At 39.4% G+C, this 25,853-nt stretch overlaps 2 protein-coding genes and 3 non-coding genes across 6 annotated transcripts in view; 1 reads left to right on the top strand and 4 right to left on the bottom strand.

Annotated features, from left to right (window-relative positions):
• Positions 1-101: 101 nt before the first annotated feature.
• On the bottom strand, positions 102-10,406 carry fam117aa (family with sequence similarity 117 member Aa). Of its 2 annotated transcripts, XM_041817116.1 has the most exons (8): positions 9,978-10,406; positions 8,180-8,325; positions 4,355-4,450; positions 4,070-4,186; positions 2,184-2,300; positions 1,735-1,960; positions 1,473-1,638; positions 102-1,251 (listed from the first exon to the last, which is right to left on the bottom strand). In XM_041817116.1, the coding sequence occupies exons 1-8, from the start codon at positions 10,099-10,101 to the stop codon at positions 1,038-1,040; spliced, it is 1,206 nt and encodes a 401-aa protein (XP_041673050.1). In that variant the 5' UTR covers positions 10,102-10,406; the 3' UTR covers positions 102-1,037. The 2 variants fall into 2 exon arrangements, with proteins under 2 accessions (XP_041673050.1, XP_041673052.1); XM_041817118.1 differs by lacking the exons at positions 8,180-8,325; positions 9,978-10,406 and adding an exon at positions 4,887-5,268.
• Positions 10,407-12,408: 2,002 nt separating this feature from the next.
• Positions 12,409-25,853, bottom strand: part of kcnh6a (potassium voltage-gated channel, subfamily H (eag-related), member 6a) — a 37,407-nt gene continuing 23,962 nt past the window's right edge. The window contains exons 8-16 of the mRNA XM_041777875.1: positions 23,335-23,752; positions 22,599-22,798; positions 21,583-21,835; positions 20,949-21,142; positions 18,764-18,863; positions 18,392-18,679; positions 16,245-16,428; positions 15,551-15,758; positions 12,409-13,009 (exon numbers count right to left, since the gene is read on the bottom strand). Of these exons, the coding sequence (XP_041633809.1) occupies positions 12,743-13,009; positions 15,551-15,758; positions 16,245-16,428; positions 18,392-18,679; positions 18,764-18,863; positions 20,949-21,142; positions 21,583-21,835; positions 22,599-22,798; positions 23,335-23,752 (2,112 nt within the window). The 3' untranslated portion in view covers positions 12,409-12,742. The remainder of the gene's footprint in view (positions 13,010-15,550; positions 15,759-16,244; positions 16,429-18,391; positions 18,680-18,763; positions 18,864-20,948; positions 21,143-21,582; positions 21,836-22,598; positions 22,799-23,334; positions 23,753-25,853) is intronic.
• trnac-gca lies at positions 16,135-16,206 on the top strand. Its single transcript has one exon. It is a non-coding gene; the product is annotated as a tRNA-Cys (tRNA).
• Positions 22,439-22,510, bottom strand: trnac-gca. The gene has a single exon. It is a non-coding gene; the product is annotated as a tRNA-Cys (tRNA).
• On the bottom strand, positions 24,134-24,205 carry trnac-gca. Its single transcript has one exon. It is a non-coding gene; the product is annotated as a tRNA-Cys (tRNA).

Below are 25,853 nucleotides of genomic sequence, written 5' to 3'. Positions count from 1 at the left end.
TCCTGTAACTATGTCTGTTTTCCTCCTCACAATGGGAGCAGAGTAGTTTAAAGGTTATACTTTCTTAACTTTATACGAAAAGATGCATTCACAAGGCAGAAGAAATGGTACCTTTTAATCACTTTTGCATAGCACCATGCTAACAGAAACCGTCCGTTTGAATATAAACTCGTGTATGCCAATATCAAAAAGTAAACCCAGTTATAAGCACTTTACCATCATATAAAAGGGTTCATATAAAACAAAAACTCAAATGTGATGCATTTGAAGTCATTACAAGCAATCAATAGTGCAGCAGTATAGTAAGTAAGCCTGCTGGAGTCAAGTAAAGCTTTAACCATTCCCCACTGCTCCTGATAAATAACCAAAAAACAAAAGCAGCCAAATAATATCATCAGTGAATACAAGAACAGAATCACCAGCAAAGAAAGATACAAAATATATACTCTGAATATCTTCCTATGAATGCAGCAATAGAAAAATAGGCAACTAAAGGCCAAAATTTTCTCCTCAACTAACAGATTTGATGAAATTACAAAGACAAATCCATCAAGTACTTTTATCAAACAAGTCTCTGAGAATAAAGCCGAGAGTTATCTAAACTTCACAATACTTTACTAGAATAAATCAATAATAAAGTAAAGTAAGAAAGAAGTATCGTATGGTTCAAGTGCTTTGGTTTTCAGGTCAAAATTCACTCGGTCTGACATGAAAGTTCAAGCTAACTGCACCATTTGTCAAAACTGCTGTTAGAAAATATTTCTGTCAAAAAGAATGATTAATTAAAACATTTCAGGATTTTTTTCAACATTTTCAGCACTTCAATCTTGTAATGTTTTTCATAGCACATTTAGGTGTTTCAAGTGCTGTAACCATCAGCACAATACAAGTCATACTGTTTCCTCATTTGATCTCAACAATTATGGCACACTAATGGTGTAGTTGATCACAGATGTCTTGCAAATAAACATTTCCAGTTTTTGCAGGCTCTGATGGAGCAGCACGGTTTAGTCCAGAGTCTCTGCTCACATATCCACCTACTGCATGCCCAGGTGTCTGGTGGGAGACGCCTGACCAGGGCAGCCTGTGACTGGAGAGACTGACAGGCCCCGGAAGAGGAGGTCCATGGAGGGCAAGAGGGGCTTCAGGAGACTGACGGGGCAGAAAGCAGAGCCTCCATGGGGGGTAAAGTTGACTTTATTTGGGTCAGGGCAGGATGGCTGGAGGGGGGGCTCATCCTGACAGGCAGATCTGAGGGTAAAGAGATGCAGAGATAGTTGGCATGTCTTCAAGGGTGGCATGAGCTCAAGGTATACATTTACAAAAAAATCAAAACAAAATCATTATTTTCATAGTAAATATGTGTTAGTTGATGTAGAACTATGAGGTTTGCAGGTACTTCAAACCACTGTGCGGAGTATACCAACATGCTTAATTGATCTATGCATTATGGATAGAAAGTGTCAACATACATTGCTTCTTCACAAACTCGTATTCTCTCGCAGCCCTCAGGCGGCTCACGCTGGAAAGAGCAGGTTTTGGTGGTATGAGGGGAAGAGGAGCAGGGTTGCATCAGAGGAGGGTCCAATGCAAATAAGGGAAGCGATGAAGAAGGGGAGAGACGACAGTTCACCAGCTCTGCAAGGATGAAAGCAATATCCACAAATTACCACCTTAAACGTGTTAACTATGTAGAGCTTCTCTATACAATTTATGTACCGTGTGGTGTCTAACCTGGTTCTCCAATAGGACAGGGAGACTGTGAGGGAGACAAAAGAGATGGGTTCAAAGGACAGGGGGAGTTAGAAGGTGATAGAAGTGATGGATCTAAAGGACAGGGGGAGTGAGAAGGAGAGAGGAGTGAAGGATCCAGAGGGCCAGGGGATGGCTCACTCTGAGATCCACTGCTGCATCTCTGGGCAGGGTTGGGGGCCCTGTGGCCATCTGGGATATCCAGAATCTGTCACATAAAGAAGGCAGAAAACTGTTACATTTTTGTGGGACAAGAAATCAAATTTGTAAAATAGGGTGTGGATGTCCTGACTGTCCCAACATCTCACTTCACGTTAATGGTTGTCATTAGTTTTCATGATATAAATAGTATATTGTTGCAAGAGGCAAGCTGCATTTAATTTCAGAAAAATTCAATTGTTTCTAAAACTTCTTAAGTTTAGTGGCCTCACCTCATGCTGATCATCTATTTTCTCAGAGACAAACACTTCTTCCAGTTCCAGGTTGAGGCCTTCAACACTTCGTCTCAGACGGGAGGCGAGTCTGTTCAGAGGCATGAGTGGCATCGTCTGGAGAAGCACGACTCAAAATCAGAAAAAAATGTCTGCTAATGGATAAATGCAACTTTTTCTTTACTTTCACAGGCAAATTTAGCTCTGTCTGACTATACTTAGCAAGTTTGAACTGTGCAATATAATTATAGCAGCTGGGGAGTGTATGAAACACTAACATTCCTCCAGTCAAATTTATCTATTACATGATCAGTCTCCTAAAGTCAATGCAAGACTAATAGAAGTGAAGAAAGGTCTGACTTAAGGGAAAAACATCAATGTGGAAAAATGTACTAGTCCTGACTTTTGTGATGCATGATCAATTCACCAAAAGTTAATATTTCTATTAAAAACATACATATATATTGCATTCTCTGCAGATTTCCCTTCTAATCCGACAATCCTTGTCACTGCTTCTTCACTCCTCACGGTGGCACTTATGACATGATTGAGTGAAGCATAAACCAAAGTTAAGAGGTCAAGGAAGTAATCAGGGGGTTAAATAAGAGGAAGAAGAGGACAGCTGTATAATGTTGGATGGGGTTGAAAAGAAGTCACAATTTGAAGCAAAAGAGAAGAAATTGACACTAAATCACAGTAAATAAATAATAAAATGTGGGCCATATATTTTGTAGCGTATTGTCTCTTACTGAACTGTTTTGTATCATATTGTGTTGTCTTGCACAGTATCACAGCATTTTTTGCATTTCCATAGCGAAAAAGTTGGAAAGGGTCCCAAAAAACCAACTCATACCATCCCACTTCTCGGCACCCTTCTGCAGGAGTACCAATCTTACCTATCCGTCCCAAAAAGGTGGAGCTACACACACAACAATAGGGGATTGCACTGACATCAGGTCAGCACGTGACATGACTGCTCGGCTCCAGGCTGCAGAATATGGAATTCTGCTCTGTGAGGAGCAGGCAAAAACAGGAGAAAAACGGACTAATATCTGCTTATATCTGGGATATTTGGACTCAACGGAGATCCACACTGTTTCCTAGTCTGTGGATATTGATATCTGGCCTCAAATCAAGTTGGGGTTAAGATAATTAAGATGTAGTTATTTTATTTTTAAAAAGCATTTGCAGCTGAAATAAAGCTGTTTAAAGCTTATTCCCTACTGATTTCTCTCACTCATCCTTACAATAACTCTGCAGCTGGACCAGCAGACTCACGCTGCATGTGACTTCACATTCATAGCCTTTACAGCCAAGTGTGGGTACTGTTGTCTGTAGAAACGCAAACTATTTTGGTGTTTAGCGTACTGAACCATACCAAACCATACTCAATCAAACCGCACCACCTGGTGGAAACGAGGCTCAACACATCGTATCATATCATATACCATGATAGCATAGTATACTACTGTATACTAAACTGAATTGTAAATCATTATATATAATCATATCGTATTGTATCAGATCCTAACACATATTATAACATACAGAACCATAACTTACCACATCACATCACATCACATTGTGAGTTACCTTCATATACTAACTTCAGTTACTAATGTAATTTAAATTTTGTCTAAGGTTTCAATCACCAGGTCTCATATACAACCCAATAGGATTTTGCCCTTGTAATGACATAATATGCTGGTTTCAAATAGTCTTTCCATGACAACATGCTTTGATGACAGCAGCTCCTAAGAAAAGCACCTGTGTTTTTTATATCTCTGTTACTATGCTCCTTCTAGTCTGCCTGTGCTTTTGCATTAGAGTTAGGCATGGGAGTTTTGCTCTATGAATCTTTGGTTTACATGTAATAAAAAGATCACCTGAGAGATGCCCGCTGCATGGCCTGCTGGCAGGGGGTGGTGGTGTGGGAGCTCATGTCCAGCAGGGGGAGGTGCGTGGCGTGAGCGCTTCTGTAACTGGTGCCTCAGCTTCGCCACCTGAAATATGGTTCAGGCGTCACTTTGATTCATTTTGAAAAGGGGGAGGTCACTCGCTTTCCCCCACTGGGGCTGTTAATGTTTCACAGCATGAGTAAGAGGCGTGTAGAGTAAGGGGTGTGAGCGGAGCAAAAGCACAACTGATCAATGAACTGCTGGAGTACTCGCCTCTCTCAGGTGCTCAGCGCTTCCCCATGATGCTGAGCGCTTGTGTCCAACAGCGCTCCTTCTTCCTCGGGTCTCTTCGGCCCAGGAACTTGGAGTCTTTGCAGAAAAAATACAGCGATGCAACAAGTTAGGAGTCTATTTTTAAATGTAAGGTAGAAAAATGCCTGTTTTGGCACCGTTTAGAGGCATCTTGAATTTGTTTTATTAAACCCAATGAGCCTGTATCGACACAACCACTATAGGTGCAGAACAGAAGTGAGCTCCACAGCTGTGTCACACACCTGCCACAAACCAGCTGTACAGAGGCAGACACTGAGAAAACCACAAAACAGCCATGCTTCAGTATTCATAGCAAAAAAAACCCTAAACCACATCTTTGTAGAGGTTCTAAATTAAGTGCAAGAACCAACAGTTAAAGTAAGTTATCACTCATCAGAAAAGCCTGTTATTCAGAAATAAGAGTAAACAAAGAAAAGCAGCCATTTTTGCACTTCTTTTGTCAATCACAGCTCCAGAGGGTCAATTATAGTACCGATTTCTTCACATTGACTCTGGATCTTCTACCCGGTGGAGTCTGGTCCACTGCTCCGGACTGCTGACAGTTCATCATCACCCGTCCAAACCAGGCAGAGTTGACCCCAAGGACCAGTCTCTTCGAGTCAGCTGCTTCACCCCTCACTGCTTGTCCGTGCCATTCAGAAGGCAGCTAACATTACACACAGTCATGTAGCTCTCACTGCCTGCCTGCCTGGCCTGTGGCTATGTCATAGTCTTGTCTCCTGTCCCCCCAAAATACAACTTGCTCTTAAGGTGTCAGCCTCACGACTTGGAGAAATCCTACCAGGGCCAAAAACGAAGCATAGACACTTTCTCCTGCACCCCTCATATGCAGTCCATTGACTGGCTATGTAAGTCAGAATCACCGTATGAGTCAGTCGTGGTGACATCGGTGTTGAGTTACAGCTAGCAACTCCCACAATCATCCAAAACATGAACCCCCCAGATCATGGGACCCAAAGCTATAAAAAGACTGACTAGTCTGGCAGGGCTAGTGTTTCCATTTTGAAAGACTCATTAACGTGTATTTAATTCCTGTTTGCAGCATGGCCTACATGATGAAAACAGTGTTTCTTGCAATAAACACTTATAATTAATTAATTAAATTGTTTATACATTTTTTATCTAATCTTTTTACTGTTCTCTTTTAAGGTTATCTAACAAGTGTAAAGCTTGTCTTGCCTGATCAACAGTCCAGACAAGAATCTTCATTACATAATGCAAAACTGAGAAAAGCATCAAATCTTCACAGTGGAACACATTTGGCACTCCATTTTAAAGCTCCAGTGAGGCCTCATTATGACCTTAAAAAAGCAAACAAGATCATCCACATACAGACTAACCATTTCTATATAGTATGCATTTTTATGTTTGCAACTTTTGGCGTGGGGTAGATATCAGGCAACAGGATTTAGTAGTTTTATTCTACACTTTCCATGGTGAAGAATATCAGTGACAGACACATTTGACTTTACATTTGACTTTGAGTCAACTCTGAACTGCATGGTTTTTATATTGCTCTTACAGTTACTTAAATTGTATGGGTTAGGAGATAAAGTATCATTTTTTTAATCGTACAGAAATAATAATGGGGGGAGGGGGCATATTTTTGTTAGAAAAGCCTGAAAAATTGTATTTTGCATGATATGTGACCTTTAATCTCTGCTGCTGCTGGCAAAGCTTAACCTCCTCCACCTCAGCCTCCTTCTTGACAGAGTAAAGCTTGTTGCATCTTCATATTCAGATTCATACTACTATGGATTAATTGCTTTTGAACTAATTTTATTGTATTCAATAAGCATTGACATTAATGTATCAATCCGTATAGGGCTACTAGCCATGGGCTCCCTGGAAAATCAAAGCATGCTGCTTGACTGACTCAGGGAGCATCTTTTTTCAGTTTTTTCCCTAATCATCAGGCCTCATTTACCAATAAGTTTCTAAGATTTTTCACAAATTTGCTCTCAAGTTTCAAATTTCTAAGAGAAACCTATGTTGGATTCATGACACGTGTTAAAGTGCTGAATTGTCTGCACCTGTGTTCTTAAGTTGATGAATGCCAGGAGCTCATAAGCTCCTAATTAGGATAGAGAAACACCTTTTCATGTCCATATATAGACATATAAGGGACACACAGGAGTGAGGAGAAGTGCGATATCAGTAATTTTCAAGTTAAAAATAAATCATAAAAATAATCGCAATACTTTTGATAGTTCTAAAATAGATGTAGTCCTATTTAAAATAACATCAAAAGAGGAAGAGTTACTACCAGTAGTGGAAAGAAAATATACTGTATACTAAAATCAGAGTCATTGGGTAAAATCACTTGTTCAGACAGTGCATTCATCACAAAGGTCATGCATCATGGTGCAGCTCTTCTTTTTGTTTTGTTTTTCAAAGTGATTATAATTTGATTAAAACACATGTAGAATTTATTATTTATTTATTCAAATTAGTGTCTCAGGATTAAAAAAACAACTCCCTAAAAAGTGCAAAAGTTATATTGAAAATATAACTAAATATGTAATATTTGCCACCAAGATCAAACACTGCATGTTTAAATTAATACTTGGCTATATTCAGGTCATGTTTTGGTGCATACTTAATTATATTAAAGTGTTAAATTGATAAAGAAAAATAAACAATAAAATTAAGTTAAAATACTGTTTTATGTGCCATTATTAATCTTTCATATTTGAGTGCTAATGAGTGCATAATTAAACATTTTATCCTGTCATATCTGCACTCAGATGTTGAGAAGAGTGCTGAACTGGTCTTAGATTTTGTTCTGAGTTAAGAGGAAACGTTTGCGACCGTCAGAATCTTCTTTAAAACTGCATAAGAGGGCTTTAAGAATAAAGTCCTGTTGCCCCCATTAGATGAAGCTTTGGTCCAAAGGGGGCAAGATAAAGATAACTATTTATGGCTTGGATCATTACATAGTGTCAGTGTTAAATTTGAAAAATTGAACGCAGACATGTAATTTAAAAATATATCTCTCTTATTACTGATATGTTCAGACTTTAAGGGTGTTTAACAAGTGGAACTTGTAATCCTGCATGAGACTGGTAAAATGTTGGGAAAAACAGGGATAAAAGCTGACTGACACACTGTTCAAATCTTCAGAACTTTTAACCCACACAAGTAAATAATTTGTCTAATTCAAAGGAAACTTAAAGTATTTTGTAACTTCTGAGAAAGAATATTAACGTTGCAAAAAAATGGCAAAATCATGTGAAGTAATGGAAAGGAACTGTTGCACAAGTAGCTGCTGGGTTGGGTGCTGCTGCATGTGTGGTTGAGACGAGTGCTGGGGGATGGGGTGTCTGTATAATGAGGTCAGGAGGGGTCTGCTCCTCACAATGGGGGCAAAGGGGGTTCGCTCGGGTTTTTTAACTGCATGTGGAGCGAGGGAGAGGCCGCAGAGCTTGGTCGATGTTAGTCGGGAGGGGGGGCTTTGTACATCAGTTAGAAGCCGATACAGTGGAGGGAGGGAGCAGAGTTTAAAGAAGAACAAAAACAACTTTATCCAGTTGGCTGCCTTCAACCCGCAGCGTCAAACTGGAACAACAAGACACCTGCAGAGGCAACGTCACATATCTCATCTTTTATAGATATTGTTAACACTATTCTCACTGTGTTGTCTTGCAACATGAAGCAACAGGTATCATGGGTAGTGTTAAACAGATTGCTGGTCATCTTGTCCTGTTTTGAGTGATTGCAGTTATTACACCAATTAATTTGACAGTATTAGGTGATGGTATTCACCTGTGTAGCTTTGTCGTTGACACATGAAATAGCATAGCTCTCTGCTTCTTTGGGCCAATGTCCCTGCAGGTAGGGTCCAACTATGGCGTCCAGAGAGAGAGTGCGGCGGATGGTGGGTTTGGGTGGACGAGCTGCGGTCCTGTCAGCTTTTTGGAACAGATATAAAACAAGATTAGCAAAGGATGCTACAGAAGTTACATAAAAAGTTGCCTGTTCATGTCATGTTTAGCTTGTTTCAGCGCTGCATGTGACATTTAATGAGGATAAACATTATCTTTACACGCCAAGGTTTCCTCCCCACCAATAAGAATGCAGCATGCAGAGTTGTGTGTGCACGTTGGCAGCTCTTTGTAATCTCTGGCAGGTGTGGACTATGCTTTTGACCTAGAGCTAAGCAATCACACAGACTAGAGTCTACGCTGTTGTCAGTGCAGGTTTCAGGCCTGCAGGATGTATAAATAAACATGCAGATGTGACTTTGATGGATACAGTCAGAGGACGTTGTGCACAGAGTAAAACAAAAAGGCTGCTGCTGTGAGAGCATGAAGCATGCAGCACTGATCCCACAGGTCAGAGAGCACAGGGGCCACTCAGAGTCCAAATAACATTATTAGAACAGGGTTGTGTTTCAGGGTTAGCTATGGAGGCCCTAAGAGGACAAACATCCTTTCATCTATTGTATTCCATTTCCTGGGATAACAGGTGAATTTAGGCTGCTTTCTTGAGCTCTAAACCCAATAATGCTGTTATCTCTGTGTAACAAGGCTAGCTTTCCTTGGATGTGGTGTAATCTCTTGAGATCTTGAGAAATCAACCTAAATTCAACTGTTATGTCAAAAACAGAGTCAAATCAAATGTATGGCTCCTTAGGGCTTCCTTACTTTGCATAAAAAATCATAAGAATCAAGCCATATTTGTAATCAAATAGCTGTTATATTCTTCCCTAATTAAGTTTTAGAGTTTCTGTTACATTGTGAGTAAAAGTGCAACAGCTTTTTTGTCAAAATTTGGCTTTATATATGCTTCTCTAATACACTAAGAAAAAAAAAGATAATTGAGGACCTACTTAAAAATGCTTCAGTTTGTTACAAGCCATTTTAAGTAGGTCCACGATTTTCTTTGTTCTGTGTATAATACATTGCCTTCATGACTGATTATTATTGCTTAAAGCTTCAAATATGATTTATTTAAACTGTCATTTTACAGACTGAAATTATCTCTGATGTCTTTTTATGACCGACTAAAGCCAACAAGACAATCAGAGAAAAGACTACCTGTTTCAATATACAGTAGTTATTTCATACTTGTTACTCCTGGCGCAGGGTAGGTGTCAGACCTGTTTTAAAGTCTTTATTAACATTTTTCAACACCAAAGATTCCTTGATATTTGCGTGTTAAACATTTAAGATACAGAGGGATGAGCAAAGAAATAAACCAACATGCTTTGTCCACAGTGGTCGCCAATATCCACACAACCCTTAATGTTGTGTACAGCAGCTTTAATCTTAATTTATCAACTGAATTATTTTGTCTAATGAATGCCCCTTTATAGCTTCTGTGACAGGCATTTTTCTCTGATAAACAGCCCAAAACATTAAAATACTTACATTTTGTAACCTCTAGAATGGTAAATACTGATTTTTAATACATTTTAACATACCTTTAATCCACTAAGTTTGTTACCTTTAACTTTCTATGTCGACATCGTCACTCGAAATAAACTTTCTTGTTCCCTTTGGACCACATGGAACTAGACTCAGATTTAACCCCCTCCTCCTGTATCTGTGCGTGTATTTACCCGTTTTGACCTCCCTGTAGAGGAGACCGGAGCCCCTCTGGAGCTGATACGGGACTGTGGCTCTGAGGGGCAGCAGGCTGGGGTTGCTGCACCCCCGAGGTGCTCCTCCGCTTCTGCCCGACATCCCCCACTCAGGGATCGGCTAATGAAAACACACTCACAGCTAGCTCTGTGCTTTTCTTCTTCGCTGCAGCTCTGCACGGCTGTGGCTCTCCTCTGGCCCACATTCAGTCCATCCTCAAAACTGACCCACAACTCTTACCAGGCATTGTCTCCTTTATAAGGCACCCAGGTCGAGTTTTCTTTGATGATAATGCCCATTTTTGCTGCTCTAAAGTTAATTTCGACTTTAACGCGTCTTGTTAAAACTTTGCCTCATCCTGCTGCAGCTCTCGCGCTTGTTTCCCTGTACTGTAAAGTACAAACACAGCAGCTCCGTCTATATAGATGTCTCGTGCAGTCAGTAGGCCTTTATTATTTCAGCAGACGACGACCTAGTTGGCTGCTGCAGAATACTACTGAGCACTTATTGGTCTTCACTTCCATCTGTCTCTTAAAGGGGAAACCCCTCCCTGAACTTAAAGTTCCCATCCACTTTGTTCGGATTGTTCCCCCACCTCTCCCCCTCGTCCTCCTCTTCTTTAAGCCCACGGCCAGACCCCTGCATACATTCACAGTGGGGTTGGGTTTTTGTGTGGTCTCAGAAGTGAGGTTCAGGGACCCTAAAGGTCACCAAAGAAGCTTAGAGCATTGGTTCCCAACTTGGGGTCACCCCCCCTAGAGGGGGCGCCAAAGAACCAGGGGGAGAGGGGGGTGCAATGCCCTGTCTGCTCTGAGGTTGTAAACTTTGAATTTGGCCATATTAACTACTTCCAAAAAGCTGGGACATTGTGTAAAGAATGCAAATAAAACAGAATGCAATAATTTGCAAACTCATAAACCCATATTTATTCACAACATAACAAAAAAATCAGAGGCTGAAACTGAGACATGCAAAAATACTAGCTCAGTTTGAATTTGATGGCAGTGACACTTCTCAAAAAAAGTAGGGACAGGGCAACAAAAGATTGGAAAAATAAGTGGTAAACAGAACCCCAGAAAAAGGGCCCTGCCCAGTTGTGATTTACTGATGATGTCAGTGCATGCATTTTGGACCAGTCGCATTGGTGCTGGCATCCTGGCTAACAGTTACCTCACCTTGGAGCTGAAAAGTGTGTCAAGCTATTATTGGGTCTGATTATTGGGAAACTGTTAACACCTTTTATGCCACTTTTAACTGATTTTCACCACTTTTTGTCATCTATACCTTTCTGTCACTTTTATCCAATTTTTGACACTTGTTGCCACTTACACCAATTTTTGACCTTGTTCGCAACTTTTAACTGATTTCCTGCCACTTTTGCCAATTAATCCCAATTTCTAACAGTTTTTTTCTACTTTAAATCCATTTTAGCCACCTTTAACCTCTTTAACCCCTAATCCATTTTTCCCGCAGTTTTTTTGCCACCTCTTACACCTTTTGTTGCAGTTTCTATCCCACTTTATGCCACAGGGACTTTGCATTTCACATCTCTAAATCTTTATCAAAATCAGCTTTTTAAAAAAAAAAACATTAAAAAGGATTTTTTTGCAAGGGCAATAACTGATTGAAAATTGATCAAAAATGTTTTGAATCATTTTTCACTGGACAGAGGATAATGACTGCACGTGCCAGTGTGATTGAAATCTGATTAAAATAAAGCATATAAGACTACAAATTAAACTCAACAGTGTGTCTTTAATCTGAAAAAAGATAAATAACAGGTATTTGTGCTTAAAGAACCATTTTACATAAGAAAGATGCTAGCCACATTCTGAGTTTCAGATCATCTCAACAAAGGATATCTCTCACTTCCTCTCTTGAAGCTACACAGAGTGTGTGAATCAGGACAATCGCTCTGATGTTGGCTCTTTTAGAAAACCTCAGTGGGTTCGTAGTGAACACATGCTTATCATTAGAAGCTGACATACATGTGGGTGGAACGTATACAGACACAAATCAGGAAAAACCAAGCAAAGCAGTGATTTTCCAAATAAAACTCTAAGGGTTACATAATGGACACACAAGAAACTATGCTTTTCTTCTCTGTTTGATTGCTTTCTACCTCCTTGTGATCAAATGACACACTAATATGTTCTGCGATTCATGTTTGAAACACCTAAAAGTTGAGATGAAAATAATTCCTTTCAAAAGGGGCACTAACATCTCCCTTAGCTGTCCATGCCTTCTGATATTCTTACATAAAACAGAATAAAAACAGTGAGTCTCTATGTTGTACGACTCATCATAATGACATTTACCAATCTCTCAGTAACAGATATTTCTCTTACAATGGGAACAAATTCAATCTAAATTCATGGTTATCCTTTCTAATCTAAAAAATGTGCAATTCTTATACAAAGTGAACATGTACAGATATATTAGTAGTCTTTGACATTTCAGCTCTTGTTCTGGGATGATCCAGCTGCTGCATGAGAAAAGTTCATATTTATGTTCCTTCTGTCCACCCCACAGGGCAGGAATAATCTCTTTATTGCACAGGAGTGAAGGGATGCTGGAGCAGCAGCCTGTTAAACCACAGCAGAGTCCAAACCTCAGAGGCACTCAACGCTCAGACTCCCACAGCAGCATCTGAACAGGACGGAGGGAGTCTTCAGAGGGAGCTGACAAAGAGGTGAACTTATGGATGTCCTGTGTGAAGGAAAAGGGTTTTTTGACGGGTGTTCTAGCTCCCTGGCAGGACAGGATCAGAGACGTGCCTCTGAATCTCCTGCAGCTCTGTGGACGTCTCCAGGTGTTCAGGGAGGGAGGGGAAACGCTGGCTGCCACACATTAGTCCGGGAGGATCTTGAGGAGGGGTTAGGTTCATGGATGGTAGAAGGGGAGGGTCGGTCTCTGGCGACATGGACACGGTGTCATCAGAGGCTACGGTGAGGTGGATCCCGCTGGACAGCGAGTCCTTGGATTTGTGCTTCAAGTCTGAGTCTGGGCTCTGGAAAATGAGAGAGACAGATTAAGCAGTGAACCATGGGGAATACTTTGATATACAGCTGCTAACTCAATTCAATTCAATTTAATCATATGGCACATTCAAAATAACCAGTGTTGTCCAAAGTGCTTCACAGTATAAAAACAAAACATGAAACAAGAATACATCACTAAAAAATCATATCAATCAGAACAGAACTTCATAAAAAAATAATAAAAGTAATAGTAAAATCTTAAGTCTGTTGAAATTAAACAATCTCATCTTGAATTGAAAGCCAAAGAGAAGAGATGAGATTTTAACAATGATTTTAAATGTTCAGAAGTTGGGGCAGATGTTATATGAATGAATAAGCTGTTCTAACCGCTTAGTTGTTTTATAAAACCAATGTGACAAAGAGCTAAAAAAAAAAATGATGTGTCAAAAGTTCTTTGAGTCATCTGACCGCAGAACAGTTTCCATTTTGCCTCAGTCCATTTTAAATGAGCTCTGGTGCAAAGAAGATGATGGGATTTCACATATGGATTCTCCTTTACATGATGCAGCTTTAACTAGCATTTGTTGAAGGCATGGCAAACTGTGTTGACAGGCTATGATTTCTGGATATTTCCTGAGCCCATGCAGCGATATCAGTACAGAATCAATACAGTTTTAATACAGTGGAAACTGAAGGGCTGAAGATCACAAGCATCCAATATTTACCTTGTCCTTTGAGCAAAGAGATTTCTCAAGATTCACTGAATTATTTGATATTATGTACTATATATGGTGGGATATTTAAAGTCTTTGCAGTTTTACGTCAAGGAACTGTTGCCTGACGTTGTTCCACAATTTGTTGACGTTCTTCACTGACTGTCAAACCTCTGCCCATCTTTACTTCTAAGAGACTCTGCCTGTTTAAAATGTCAATTTACTAATTTGTTTGTAAAATGCTCCTCCAGCTGTTTTTGTACCACAAATTTTCTAATCTTTTGTTGCCCTGTCCCTACTTTTTTGAGATGTGTTGCTACCATATAATTAAAAATTACATAATATTTTTCATGAAACGGTAAAATATCTCAGTTTCAACATCTGTATTAAGTATGGATTTATGAGATTTACAGCTCATTGCATTGTTTTATTCACATTTTATACGATGTCCCAACTTTTTTGGAACTGAGGTTGTAGATCAGTAACATCACCAAACAGGCAAACAAACAACATTGAAATCTTTTGTTCAAAAGAAATTCACACATCAGCAGCTGGACCAAGTTGTTCAAAATAATCCAACAGGATTAAAACTAATGTAGAAGAATAAATATTGAAATTGGGTTTTTAAATGCAAAATGACAATTTAGAAAGATTACAATGGATAATCTAATTCTAAATTTGATCCAGATAAAATCTGTACTTTGTGGTTTTTTTAGTAGGAGAAGAGAGACTTTAATCAAAAAATCAGGAAGATCCTGAGCTCAGTGGATGGATGGGTTTAGACTGGATTATGGGGGAAAAACGCAAGAAAAGTATTCAACTAGTCAAGAAAACATAACATTTGTGCAAGGTAGTAAATATTTTAAGGCTTTCTTAAAATCTAACCAAACAGTGAATATTACTGGGGCCAAAATAGACCAAAATCTCCTACCTCCAAAATCACCATTTCTCAGGGAATGAAAAGAGATTCTCAAATTTTTTTTTTTTTTTTTACACTGAATGGTTATAGTCAGTGCAACTTTTTAGTGGTTTGAAATTTGTAAAAACCTCTGACAGATGTAGAGGGTGACCAATAGCACTGATTTATGAAACAAAATAGAACATGTAAAATGAAGGTATGAGGTTTTTGCCCAGTGCAAGCTTTATGCAATTTAAAATACCTGTACAAACTAAAATCTGTGTGTTTGTGTGGATTTTGGCGCCCCCATGTGGACAAAGCCATGTCCTGTGAATGCTGCTTTAAAGTGAACCCTGCATATTGAGACATATTGTTTGAATACAACACAAATAGAAATATTACATGAATGTTGTACAAACAAACATTTCATTTGTGCATTTTGTGAAAAAGTAAAGAGAGAAATTCTTCACGCCAGCAGCCACTGTTAAGCAATGCACTCTGGGTAGTGATGACAAACAATTGCATCGTTCTTCTCATAGCCTTCCAACTGTTCTCACCTCAGTTTACAAGACAGTAACTTCCTTCTTTTTTAACTTTTTGCTAAACTGCACTTGAGTAAGAATTAAAAGTCTTTAAGTATGACTCTCAATAGGAAAAACACTGCAACTATGTGACATCATTGCCCAGAATGCATTGCACAACAAAGGCAGCCTACATGGGATTTTTTGAGTTTTTATGATATTAGTGGCCATTATAGGTGCACTGATATGTTAATTTTGTTGAACTGAACTCACTATATTTCCTTAAATGTTAAACTTTCCTTTTAGTTACTTATTCAAACATTGGGAGCAGTGAAATAGTTATAATTGCTTGATAGAGTTGTAACTCTCTTATAAAGATCCAATAAAGAGTGGTCAAAGGTCAGTAAATGTGTAATAATATAAGTATAAATACTCCACCTGTATGAGTGAGGCAGTGCTGTCGATCTGTACCGACTGTATCGAAGGGACTGGGTGGATTGTGGGTGCTCCTGTGCCGTACAGGGTGGTGGGGTGAGGCAGGTGAGAGCTGGGGGACACAGCACTGTAGGCCGGAGGCACTGGGGCCATCTGTCTCTGGAGGAGCTGCAGGATCACGTTTATATCTGCTGTCATCCGGGTCTCTAGTCTGGGACAGAAAAATGTCAGTACCCTCTGTAATTTATGGTCTGCTATTTCAAAAGTGCCCACTAGGTCTCTCTCTTTCTCTTGCAAGGATCTTCCTCTCTCAGGCACATGAGAGCAGAAATGCAGATCATAAGGAGCATAAATACATGGCTGCCTTTACGAAGAATAATCCTGTCTTCTCTGTATTTGCATGTCCTCCCCCCTCTCTTTTGTGTCCTAAAGAAACAGGACGCATTGACACCATCCTCACAGCCAGCTGGGGACTGATATGCAAACACAACAGTTGAGGGAGGAGCTCTCAGAAACATGACTCAGAGGCAAACATTGCCACTGAGTAACAACAACGAATCACACCATGTGATCACTGAAAGTCATAAGGGGGTATAGCTCAGTGGTAGAGCATTTGACTGCAGATCAAGAGGTCCCCGGTTCAAATCCGGGTGCCCCCTGTGGACTGTTTTCCTACTGGGGGATTAAACTGACTCACCGGTTTAACTGCGACTGCAGCAGCTCCAGCCTGGACTCCAGCTCACTAGGCCGGTCCTCAGCGCAGGGTGGAGGGTGGAAACTGGCCCGGACTGAGGACGCTCGATTCTGGCTCTCCGAGAACCGACTCGCCCTGCGGTCTGGCCAGTAGCTGTATAGGCCTGACATGCTGATAGGAGCTGCTGCTGGGAAGGAAAAAACACAACAATAACATGTTTTAGTTTGTTACTGTTGATTAAAAATGCCCATTAATATGTAGCCAAGAAAGACTGAAGGAAGAACAGTGAATATTCACATCTTGTTTGATTATCAATGCAAAAATAAACATGTTTATACATTACAATCCTTTCAGCTGTGCTGAGGTAAAAAGAATATGTTCAGAATGAACATAAAGATCTCTATATCAATTTTTACTGTGGTTTAGTTTGATTTATTCAGGTAAAAGAAAGTTTTAAGTCTTAATTTACAATAAAATTTCAGTCTGAGATCTCAGCTTTTATTACTTATAGATGGGGTTGGAAGCTTTTGATTTTTTTACTCTTTTTTGTCTCCTTAACAGATTATTTATAAAAATCATTTATAATAATAATAATTTATAATAATCATTCTGACACTGCATTTTGTATTTACTTGGGTTGTCTTTGTGAAATATAAAAATTGGTTTGATGATTTGAAACATTTAAGTGTGATAAATATGCAAAAAATCAGGAATCAGAAAGGGGGCAAAAACTTTTTCACACCACTGATTTCATGATTTTTTAAAATAATTTTTCTGTTTCAAAAAAGTTAGCACATTATTGCAGTTTATTTATTCTTTTTGAGCTTAAATATACAGTACTTAACAAATTTATTAGACCACCTGACATACTTGTCTCAAAGACCATCCAGCATCATGAAGTGCTTTAATGCGGACTCTTTCATTTTCAGTGAGCTCTCCACGTTTTAACATTTTGAACAGGAATGAGGAATTTGTAGGCAGTTGTAGCATAAACCTTACTTTGGTTAGGGTTAGGGTGGTCTAATAAATTTGTTAAGCACTGTATGTTTTTGTTTTTATGCAAAGATAATTTTTTACATTTAATTTTTTTCTGCAATTCATAAATTGTTAATAATATGTTTTTGTGATTTGGTAAATGTTTATGAATTCCTTTTGTGTCACAAAATGTTTACAAAATGATTTTTTAAATTAATTTTCATTTAGTATTTTTTATGTTTCATAACATTTGACTCTTTCCTTCAATTATTTCTTGAATATATAATGAATATCTTTAGGTTTACCTAAATCTATAGCATATCAATTGAATTTGCATTTTAATATTTTATATTTTATTGAATATTTTGTGTTTTGTGTAATGTTTTTGTTTATGTTTTTTTATAAAATATTTGTTGCATGTTTTTTGCATTATGTGTAATCTTTTTTGTGGACTTGATTCCATTTTTGGAAGTAAGATTCAGGGCCACCATACACTGTGGTCATGGCTAATTCACCCTCATTCATTCTTTTTGCTAGCAGCCTCACTACACACAGCATGCAGGGTCACAGTCATGACCACAGAAATGATGTATGAGCTGCTGTTTGCATGAGAGACAGATGCCAACTGCTGTCACTCCAACTGCTTAGTCCATTCAGAAAGTTACAGATGGAGAGAGCAGGTGAAAGAAAAGAGAGGGAGAGCTGCCATCACAAGACATGTAGGGACTCAGTGATGCTAGTTATGCAAAGCCATTGTGATTCACTTATTATGTATCAAAGAAAGCTGATTGGTTGTTTGATTCAGACCAGATTATTTAAAATACATAAATAAAAAAGTAAGAGGCATGTGCTCACAGATACTGATCAGTCACATATACTATAAGGAAGACGTCAATGTATTATAGTTGAAATGTGAGAACATTTTCTTCTAACTTGAATTATATTGACATATTGCAGCATACTGTTGCTTTAAACTTTTAATGCTTTAATTTAAGGCTTTTAAAGCACAAAATACTTAAGGCAATTCATACTTTTCAATCAAAAAGAATCTCAAGAGCACGCCCGCTCTGAAGATGACATTGTAATTTGAAAATATTTTGTTGAAATGTTTTGTGATTTAAGTAAGTAGACTCCTTTGGAGATTTCCAGACATGAAAGAGGGAGAAAATATTTACCTGAGTATGGTGGTCCTCCAATGTCTACAGGCGGTCCTATCCCAGCTGAAGGTCCGCTGTGAGGCAGCAGGTTGACCACTGCTGGGGAGTAGTCTATAGTGTCACCCCCTGGTGGGTACAGCTCCACCTTGCTGTGTCCCATGGGCTTCATCTCCTCATCACTGGATTGTGAGCAGATACTGGGGCTGCTGCACAAGTCGTCCCAGTGGGATCCCGTGGTCACGCCCCGGTGGTGGTTTCCCATGGGACAGGACTGATCAGGGTAAGAGTCTTCTTGGTCCATGCCATCTGTGCAAATGATATATGAGACAACATGGAGATTACGCAGAATGGAAACAGACAGAAGTGTGAAAAGCCTTGATTTTCACTCACCTGGTCGGTTTCTGCGGCGCAGTGAGCCTCTCCGATGCCTCGCCCGGCGGTATCCACATTCAGAGTCCTTGCCTGGGGATGTCTGGTTTATTCTATCTGCCTGATACATATCAGCTTCAGTGATTTGGAAATATACAACAGATCTCATACTAAAAGCATTTGTATTTATAACACTGTGCAAAAGACTTTGTCCGCCACCAGCTTTGTTATTTTAGCAGGTGTTTTGATGACTGTTCATATTTATGACTATTTCTCTTCATTAACTAGAAAATACAGGAAATACTTAGCAAATTACTTCAACCAGCAAAAGTCTGTATTTTTGGAACCTTGTTAATGTCGTTTCAATCTATTATGGTCGCTTTAATTCAAATGTTATTTTGTTTAAAATAAATTGCTCAAGTGAAAAATGTTCAGTGTTGTTGCTGAGTCTATTTATGTGAATGCTGTCGACCAACGAATGTTAAGGGGACCAAACATTTCATAAGGAGGAGACTTCATCACTACCCTATGTAACTGTTTCTAGGGGCAATATGGCAAAAAAAACTTTATTATAATGTAGGTTTTTTGCAGTCATGTGGTTCTGCTGATGGGCGAATGTCCACTGGGGGGCAGGAAGTAGTTTCCCACAATTTAACCCATTTCCCTGGCACTGAGGGGATCAATATCACAATTTTCTCAGTCCTTCAGGCCTCCTGGTGTTCAGTGTTGTCTAGCCAGATGAAGGGAGGCAAGAGTGTAGAGGAGTGTTATAATGAGCTAAGGGGCTAGCTGAGCCTGTTTAAACATAAAAATCCTAATGTTGTGACAAAAGTGCTTTTAATTGATATACCATTAACAGAAGAAACCTTTTAGGGTAAGTAAAGATATGCCATTCATGAATGAACCTGATGTGCTGTTCATGATTGAGCCTGTGCTACAAAACGGATCTTTACTATGAGCCACTGAAGCTAACTCTCGTTTGAGTTCCAGTCTCCTTTCCTCCATCTTGTGTCATCATTAATCCACATTTAAAAAGCCAAACTGGTACCAAATGAAGAGCTGTTTGGGAGCCAAACATCCAGCTCTACTGAACTGGGCCAAATGATCCGAGACGTATTTACCGTCGCAACAAGAAGGCTCATCAGCTGAAGAAATACAGGAAACATCAGGGTTTCATGTGCTAAACAGTGGCAAAACTTAACTGAACCATACCAGCTCTCTTATTTACTGGCCTTTAAATGAAAATTTCTGCATGTTTTAACTGGTGAAATGATGCCAAGAAAGAAGTGACTGCCAGTAATCTAAATCTGTATTGCAGATCTGCAAGTAAAAACCTAATTAACACTTAAACAACAGCTTCAGATATGACAGACATGGCACTAAAGGGCTTCTTTTATCTTTTAAGGCCTGAACATTGGTATCAAAAAGAAAAAAATTATCTGAGAAAGTTGGCATACGCTAAGCCATGATCCGCTACAACACAGTGGTGTATTTAAATCTAACATATTTTGGGGCGCAGGCGGCATAGTGGTTTAAGGTGCACACCATGTACTAGGACGGCCCCGGTTCGAATCCAGCCTGAGGCCCTTTACCACGTCTCTGCCCTGCTCTCATCCCCATTTTCAACTATATCCACTGTCCTGCTCTATCATATAAAGGCACAAAAAATCTTATAAAATACAACATATTTCTCACTAATGCTAACTAATTAATACTGATGTACCATGCTGCTGCTGCCAAAGCTTAACCTCCTCCACCCCAGCCTCCTCCTTTTAAGCATAAAGCTTGTTACACCCTCATCATGCTTCTATGGATTAATTGCTTTTAAACTAATTTGTATTCAATACACATTGTCATGAATGTATCCACCCATATCAGGGTTCTAGCCAAGTAAAACTGTACAACCATCTTGTAATAAAATGATTAAATATGTTACGAAAATGTTCCTGAATAAATGTTTTTTAAGTTGACAGCATATTTTGATTTCACTGATTCTGTTTTTTGGGGATTTTTTAAAGTACTGAGCCAGTTTAGTGCTACACATTGAACAATATACCAGTAAAAGAGTATGTGAAAAACACATGTCATAAATTAGGTAAAAACTAAGGTAATGGGACAAAAGCTAAGCCAAGCTAATGTCTATAGACTGTTATTACTTTGAAATCAAAGCTACCTAGTGTTAATGTCATCCTCTGGTGGCACTCACATCTCTCAGGTTGAAGGTGATCTCCAAATTATCCCAGAACATGTCTGAGAAGTCTGGATACATGTCAAGCACTTCCAGCAGGTCCTCCCTCAGGATCTTGTGAAGGTCACAGTAGGTCAAAGCCCGGACATCGGCGCTGGATTTGCCTGTCCTGCCATACAGGCTGATGGGCTCTCCAAAGATGTCATTCTTTCCTACAGATAAAACACAGAAAAAGCAAAGATATGCATGAGAAAGTGTTTAAATATAGAAATTAGACCATGTGATCTTGCACAAAAGCAGGGTATAAAATACAAAGTATTAAGATAAGACTGATCTAATAGCACTTTTGCTCAGCACTAATTGGTACCCTAAAACACAGCTGAAAAGAAATGACCTATGCAGCCTGGATCTGAGTGCTAGGCTTATTGATGATCAATGCCACAGTGGAATGGAAGTGGAGCTGTGCCCAAACACCTCTGGCAACACAACCCACTGTGAGAGTATCTGTTTGATGCGCACTTGAGTTTGTGGGACAAAAGGGTCGGAGAACACATAAAACAAAGTGACCAAAGCTTTTTCAGATATGAAAATAGCATAAGGTATGAAACCATCCAGGAAAAAAAAGAGAGAAAGTTGGCACAAGGTCTGATACCTAGTATCGCCACAACCACGTCGTCCCTGAGGATCTCAATGGAGCCTCTGGAAACGAAGTAGAGGGCGGTAAGAATATCCCCGCTGTGGACCAGAGTGTCACCAGGTGGAGCATGGGTGGTCTTGAACCGCATGGCCAGAGCCCGCAGACAGCCTTTGTTGGCACCTCGGAAAGCTTTGCAGTGCTGCAGGAGGCTTCGGTTCAGATGGAGGCAGATGTCAGCCTGCAGACACTCAGGGAAACCTTTTAAAACCTGCGGGGATACAAACTGCATTGGTAAAAAGAGGACTCAATTTTCTTTTTTTTTTTTCCCTTGAAATGTGCATCTTCTAACTCTAAAAACATACAATCTAAAAATGGAAAACAAATCTAAAAAAATCGGGTGAGAGAAGGAGAGCAATGTGTTAGATTGATTTAGGCTGGACATGAAGGACAGTGGCATCAAGTGATGATCTATTTTCACATTGAATTGGCAATTCAATTGACCGCTCTGCAATGCCAAGTAGCAACATGACGCACGTCATCTCTGAAATTTGACGTTAATGTAAATACACTTCTGAGAAGGGGGCACCCAGATTTGAACCAGGGACCTCTTGATCTGCAGTCAAATGCTCTACCACCCCCACCTGGAAGTAACCTGGTTGATTTATCAACACATATGCATTTAAATTTATTACTAAAAAGTGGTTCATTGCAACAGGAGGAATACATAATATGCACATTATGTTTTTAAGGTTTAAAGTGTGATGATATTTACACCCTGAAGCTGTCATATGTTTGTAAGATTTGTTCAATGATGTACACGGTCAGAAAGGTTGGGATTATGCAGACAATACCAGCTTTGGTGTCTAAACATAGGGGGCACCCGGATTTGAACCGGGGACCTCTTGATCTGCAGTCAAATGCTCTACCACTGAGCTATACCCCCACACACATCCAGAGTTTGAGAGCCAAAATGGTACAAAAGACACAATGCTCTTTTGCGCTAGTGTTGGACTTGTTTGATCCTGACTCACAGCGTTCATGTCGATGCCGTTGGTGTAGGACCAGGCATGTTGAAAATATTCCTCCAGTCTCTGCCTCAGGCCTCCGGGGATCTGATGGAAACGGATGAACTCTTTGACCCGCAGCATCTGAGTGTGGTACCGAGCAGTGCCTGAGTACAGTCTCTGGATGATGGCTGATACGTTTCCAAAGATGCTAGCGTACATCAGAGCTGCAGGGATTAGATGCATGGATTAATGAGCAACTTAAAAGCTTTGGTTTCAGTGATACAAAAAAGTTAAAGAAGATGATGGTGCATTTTAAAACGATGTACTAGACTATGAAATCCCATGATTATTTGAAAATTTGTGTTTCCATTGTCACCCTATTTTGTATAGCCTTTAAGAGTGGCAAGCCTTACCTCTATCTCTTGGATACTCTTTTTATAAATAAATGTGTTACTAACCTTTAGCCTGGTAAACAAATAGTCTGTGAGATGTTCCACTATGTGCTTTTACAGCTTTTCAAGACTTTTGTTGCCATTGTCCCAACTTTTCTGAAAAGTGTTGCTAGAATCACATTTAAAATGGACACATGATTTCCCAAAAACAGTGACAGCTCTCATTTTCAACATTGATGTGTTGTCTTTGGCTGCTTCTGATCAAATATTGTGTTTCAATGTTTTAAAAAGCTTCACATTCTGTTACACAAAACCCAGCTATTTCTAGAATGGGGTTATAAGGGTTAATGAATCTCTTCTCTACTCACAGCCAATAAGCATGACGCAGATGGAGAAGATCTTCTCTGGGTTGGTGTTGGGTGAGACGTTACCAAAGCCCACACTGGTCAGACTGCTGAAGGTGAAGTACAGCGCCGTAACATACTTGTCCTTGATGGACGGACCTGAGGCGGCATCACTGTCATTATACTGTTTACCGATCTGCTCAGCGAGGTTGTCCAGCCAGCCAATCTTCATCCCTCCAATGCGAGCCGAGCCGGTGCGCTCCACGTTGCCGATGGCATACCAGATACATGCCAGCCAATGAGCTATGAGGGCGAAGGTGCACATGAGGAGGAAAAGGACAGCGGCTCCGTACTCTGAGTAACGGTCTAACTTCCTGGCCACGCGGACCAGCCTCAGGAGTCTGGCAGTTTTCAGTAATCCAATCAAAGTGGTTGTCTGAGGCTGGAGGAGAAAAGTAATCAGTAAGGCTTTTAGCTGCAGAAATAAAATGAAGTCCTGAATGAAGTTTTTTGCACGTAAATAAACTTAGAAATACAGCAAAAGTACAGAAGACCTGATGCTGAACACTAACATGCAACACTTTTCACACAATTTTCACTCACTTTACATGCTTAGAATCTACCTATAAAGATTCAGTGGGCAGTATGGATGAATTGCAAATATTCTTTTTCAGGTTGAATGAAAAAAGGGTGATGTTTAGTCTGATAATAATACAAGTTGTTCTAAGGTAAAATGAGAAGTTAGGCAGAAATATATTCTGTATCATCCATCCAGTAAAAGGTCAGGATTATGCAGACAATACCAGCTTTGGAGTCTAAACATAGGGGGCACCTGGATTTGAACCAGGGACCTCTTGATCTGCAGTCAAATGCTCTACCACTGAGCTATACCCCCACACTGCAAATTCTTCACAGAAAATCTCTCAGATCAATAGTATACAGCTTCTATTTCACATTTCTATACAGTAATGAGCCACTTTCCACCCAAAAAGGTCTTCAATCTATGCAACTCAATCCAGAAATACAACTTCTGTGAACTAGTGGAAGATACAATTTTGGCTATAGATAATTTTAAAACATGCAGTCTTGAAAACTTCTAGAAAATTTCAATGGCAACCGGCCCTTCTGTTGAAATCCAACATGGCTGCAAGTGTTGGAGTTTGCTGCTATACAGCCAGCTTTTACTTTATACTGTCCTTATCTGTGGAGCAAACCACCAGAGAACCTGAGGCTTTCTATTTATTTTCTAATTAATCTAATATTTTAATCTTCTTTGCATGTGGTAAGTTTCAATGTTGCCCTGCATATATTAACAGTTTTATGCCTTACCAATGCACCATGTAATTGCATGTATTTATGGTGTCAATTGAGTGAAAAAGAAAGTTTAAAGCATCTTCAATAAGACTTCACCATTACATCCTGGTCATCTAGTGTAAATTTCATTATTACAGACCTTTCTAAAAACTAGTTTAGTAATGAAAACAAATGCCTGTATACTGGTATGTATATATATATATATATATATATATGCACATGCAAAATTAGTGTATGTGGGCATACCCACTCACATTTTTCTGCTCTGAGAACATTAAAAAGGTTTAGATGACTTTGATTCGTCCACTGAGCTGTATGTACATTTTTAAATGAGACATTAAGGAGCAATGGTGGACTTACTTAACATCACTGTGGCTGCAGGGAGACACTGAAATGCCTTAAAATGACTGTACTACTTGTGGACCTTGTTGATCACGATTAACTTGGTTAGTTTTGAGATCCCTAGTTATCGATAAAGTAATTTTGTATCTCCACAATAGTATCAAGCCCTATCTATGGCACTAAACTGTCTGACTGCAGTTGAGAAGGGCAGAGCTACGGAAAAATGCATAAATGTTCTTTGATTGATTTCAGTCTGTAAATTATAATTTGCATTTTTCTCAACAACAAATCTGCTGAGATTATGTGATGATACAGTCCCTTGATAAAAAAAAAAACAAAACAAAACAAAACAACACAAAACAAAAAAAAAACCGTCTGTCATGCCACTGCAAATCTAAAATGTTCAGTGGATTGTGGGGCATTTAGTTAAATTAAACTCAGCTGCTAGGAACTGTTTATTAAGAAAGATTTAGTTCTTAAGGCCATATAAAGCCATTTGAGGCCTGAAAGCCATTATGCCTTGTGCTCTAGCAACATTGTTCATCTGCTTGTTCCTTGTGTCAGGACTGAATTAGGGAAAAGAGCGTTCAGTTTTGCTGTCTGCTCTGCATGGAATACTCTCCAGACTGATTTGAAACTGTCTGATCTCATTTCACTTGAAGCATTTCATACTGTCTTAAATGACAGACAACGCAAGACCATGGAACAGTGCCTGTGTTTATAAACTTGTCATTTTCCCAGCACTTTATCTGCAAATTACCTAAGCACTTTCCAAATTATTGTCTGTTTTAACTTATTGTTGTAATCTATCACTGAAATGTATTATTTATTATGACATGTGCTGCTGACCTCTTGGCCAGGTCACCCTTGTAAAGGAGATCTCGATC

This window comes from Cheilinus undulatus, linkage group 21, assembly GCF_018320785.1.
Source record: "Cheilinus undulatus linkage group 21, ASM1832078v1, whole genome shotgun sequence".
Taxonomy (NCBI): Eukaryota; Metazoa; Chordata; class Actinopteri; order Labriformes; family Labridae; genus Cheilinus; species Cheilinus undulatus.
The sequence above is the reverse complement of the archived record's forward strand: the minus strand, read 5'-3'. Positions and strand labels throughout refer to the sequence as shown.

What these genes read in the sequence shown, in the direction of transcription:
- fam117aa (XM_041817116.1), bottom strand. Translation starts at nt 10,101, where the DNA reads ATGTCGGGCAGAAGCGGAGGAGCACCTCGGGGGTGCAGCAACCCCAGC. An exon ending in CTACAGGGAGGTCAAAACGG is followed by an intron (nt 8,326 to 9,977) that starts GTAAATACACGC and finishes TGTTCCAAAAAG; the next exon opens with CTGACAGGACCGCAGCTCGT. An exon ending in CTGTCCTATTGGAGAACCAG is followed by an intron (nt 1,639 to 1,734) that starts GTTAGACACCAC and finishes TCATCCTTGCAG; the next exon opens with AGCTGGTGAACTGTCGTCTC.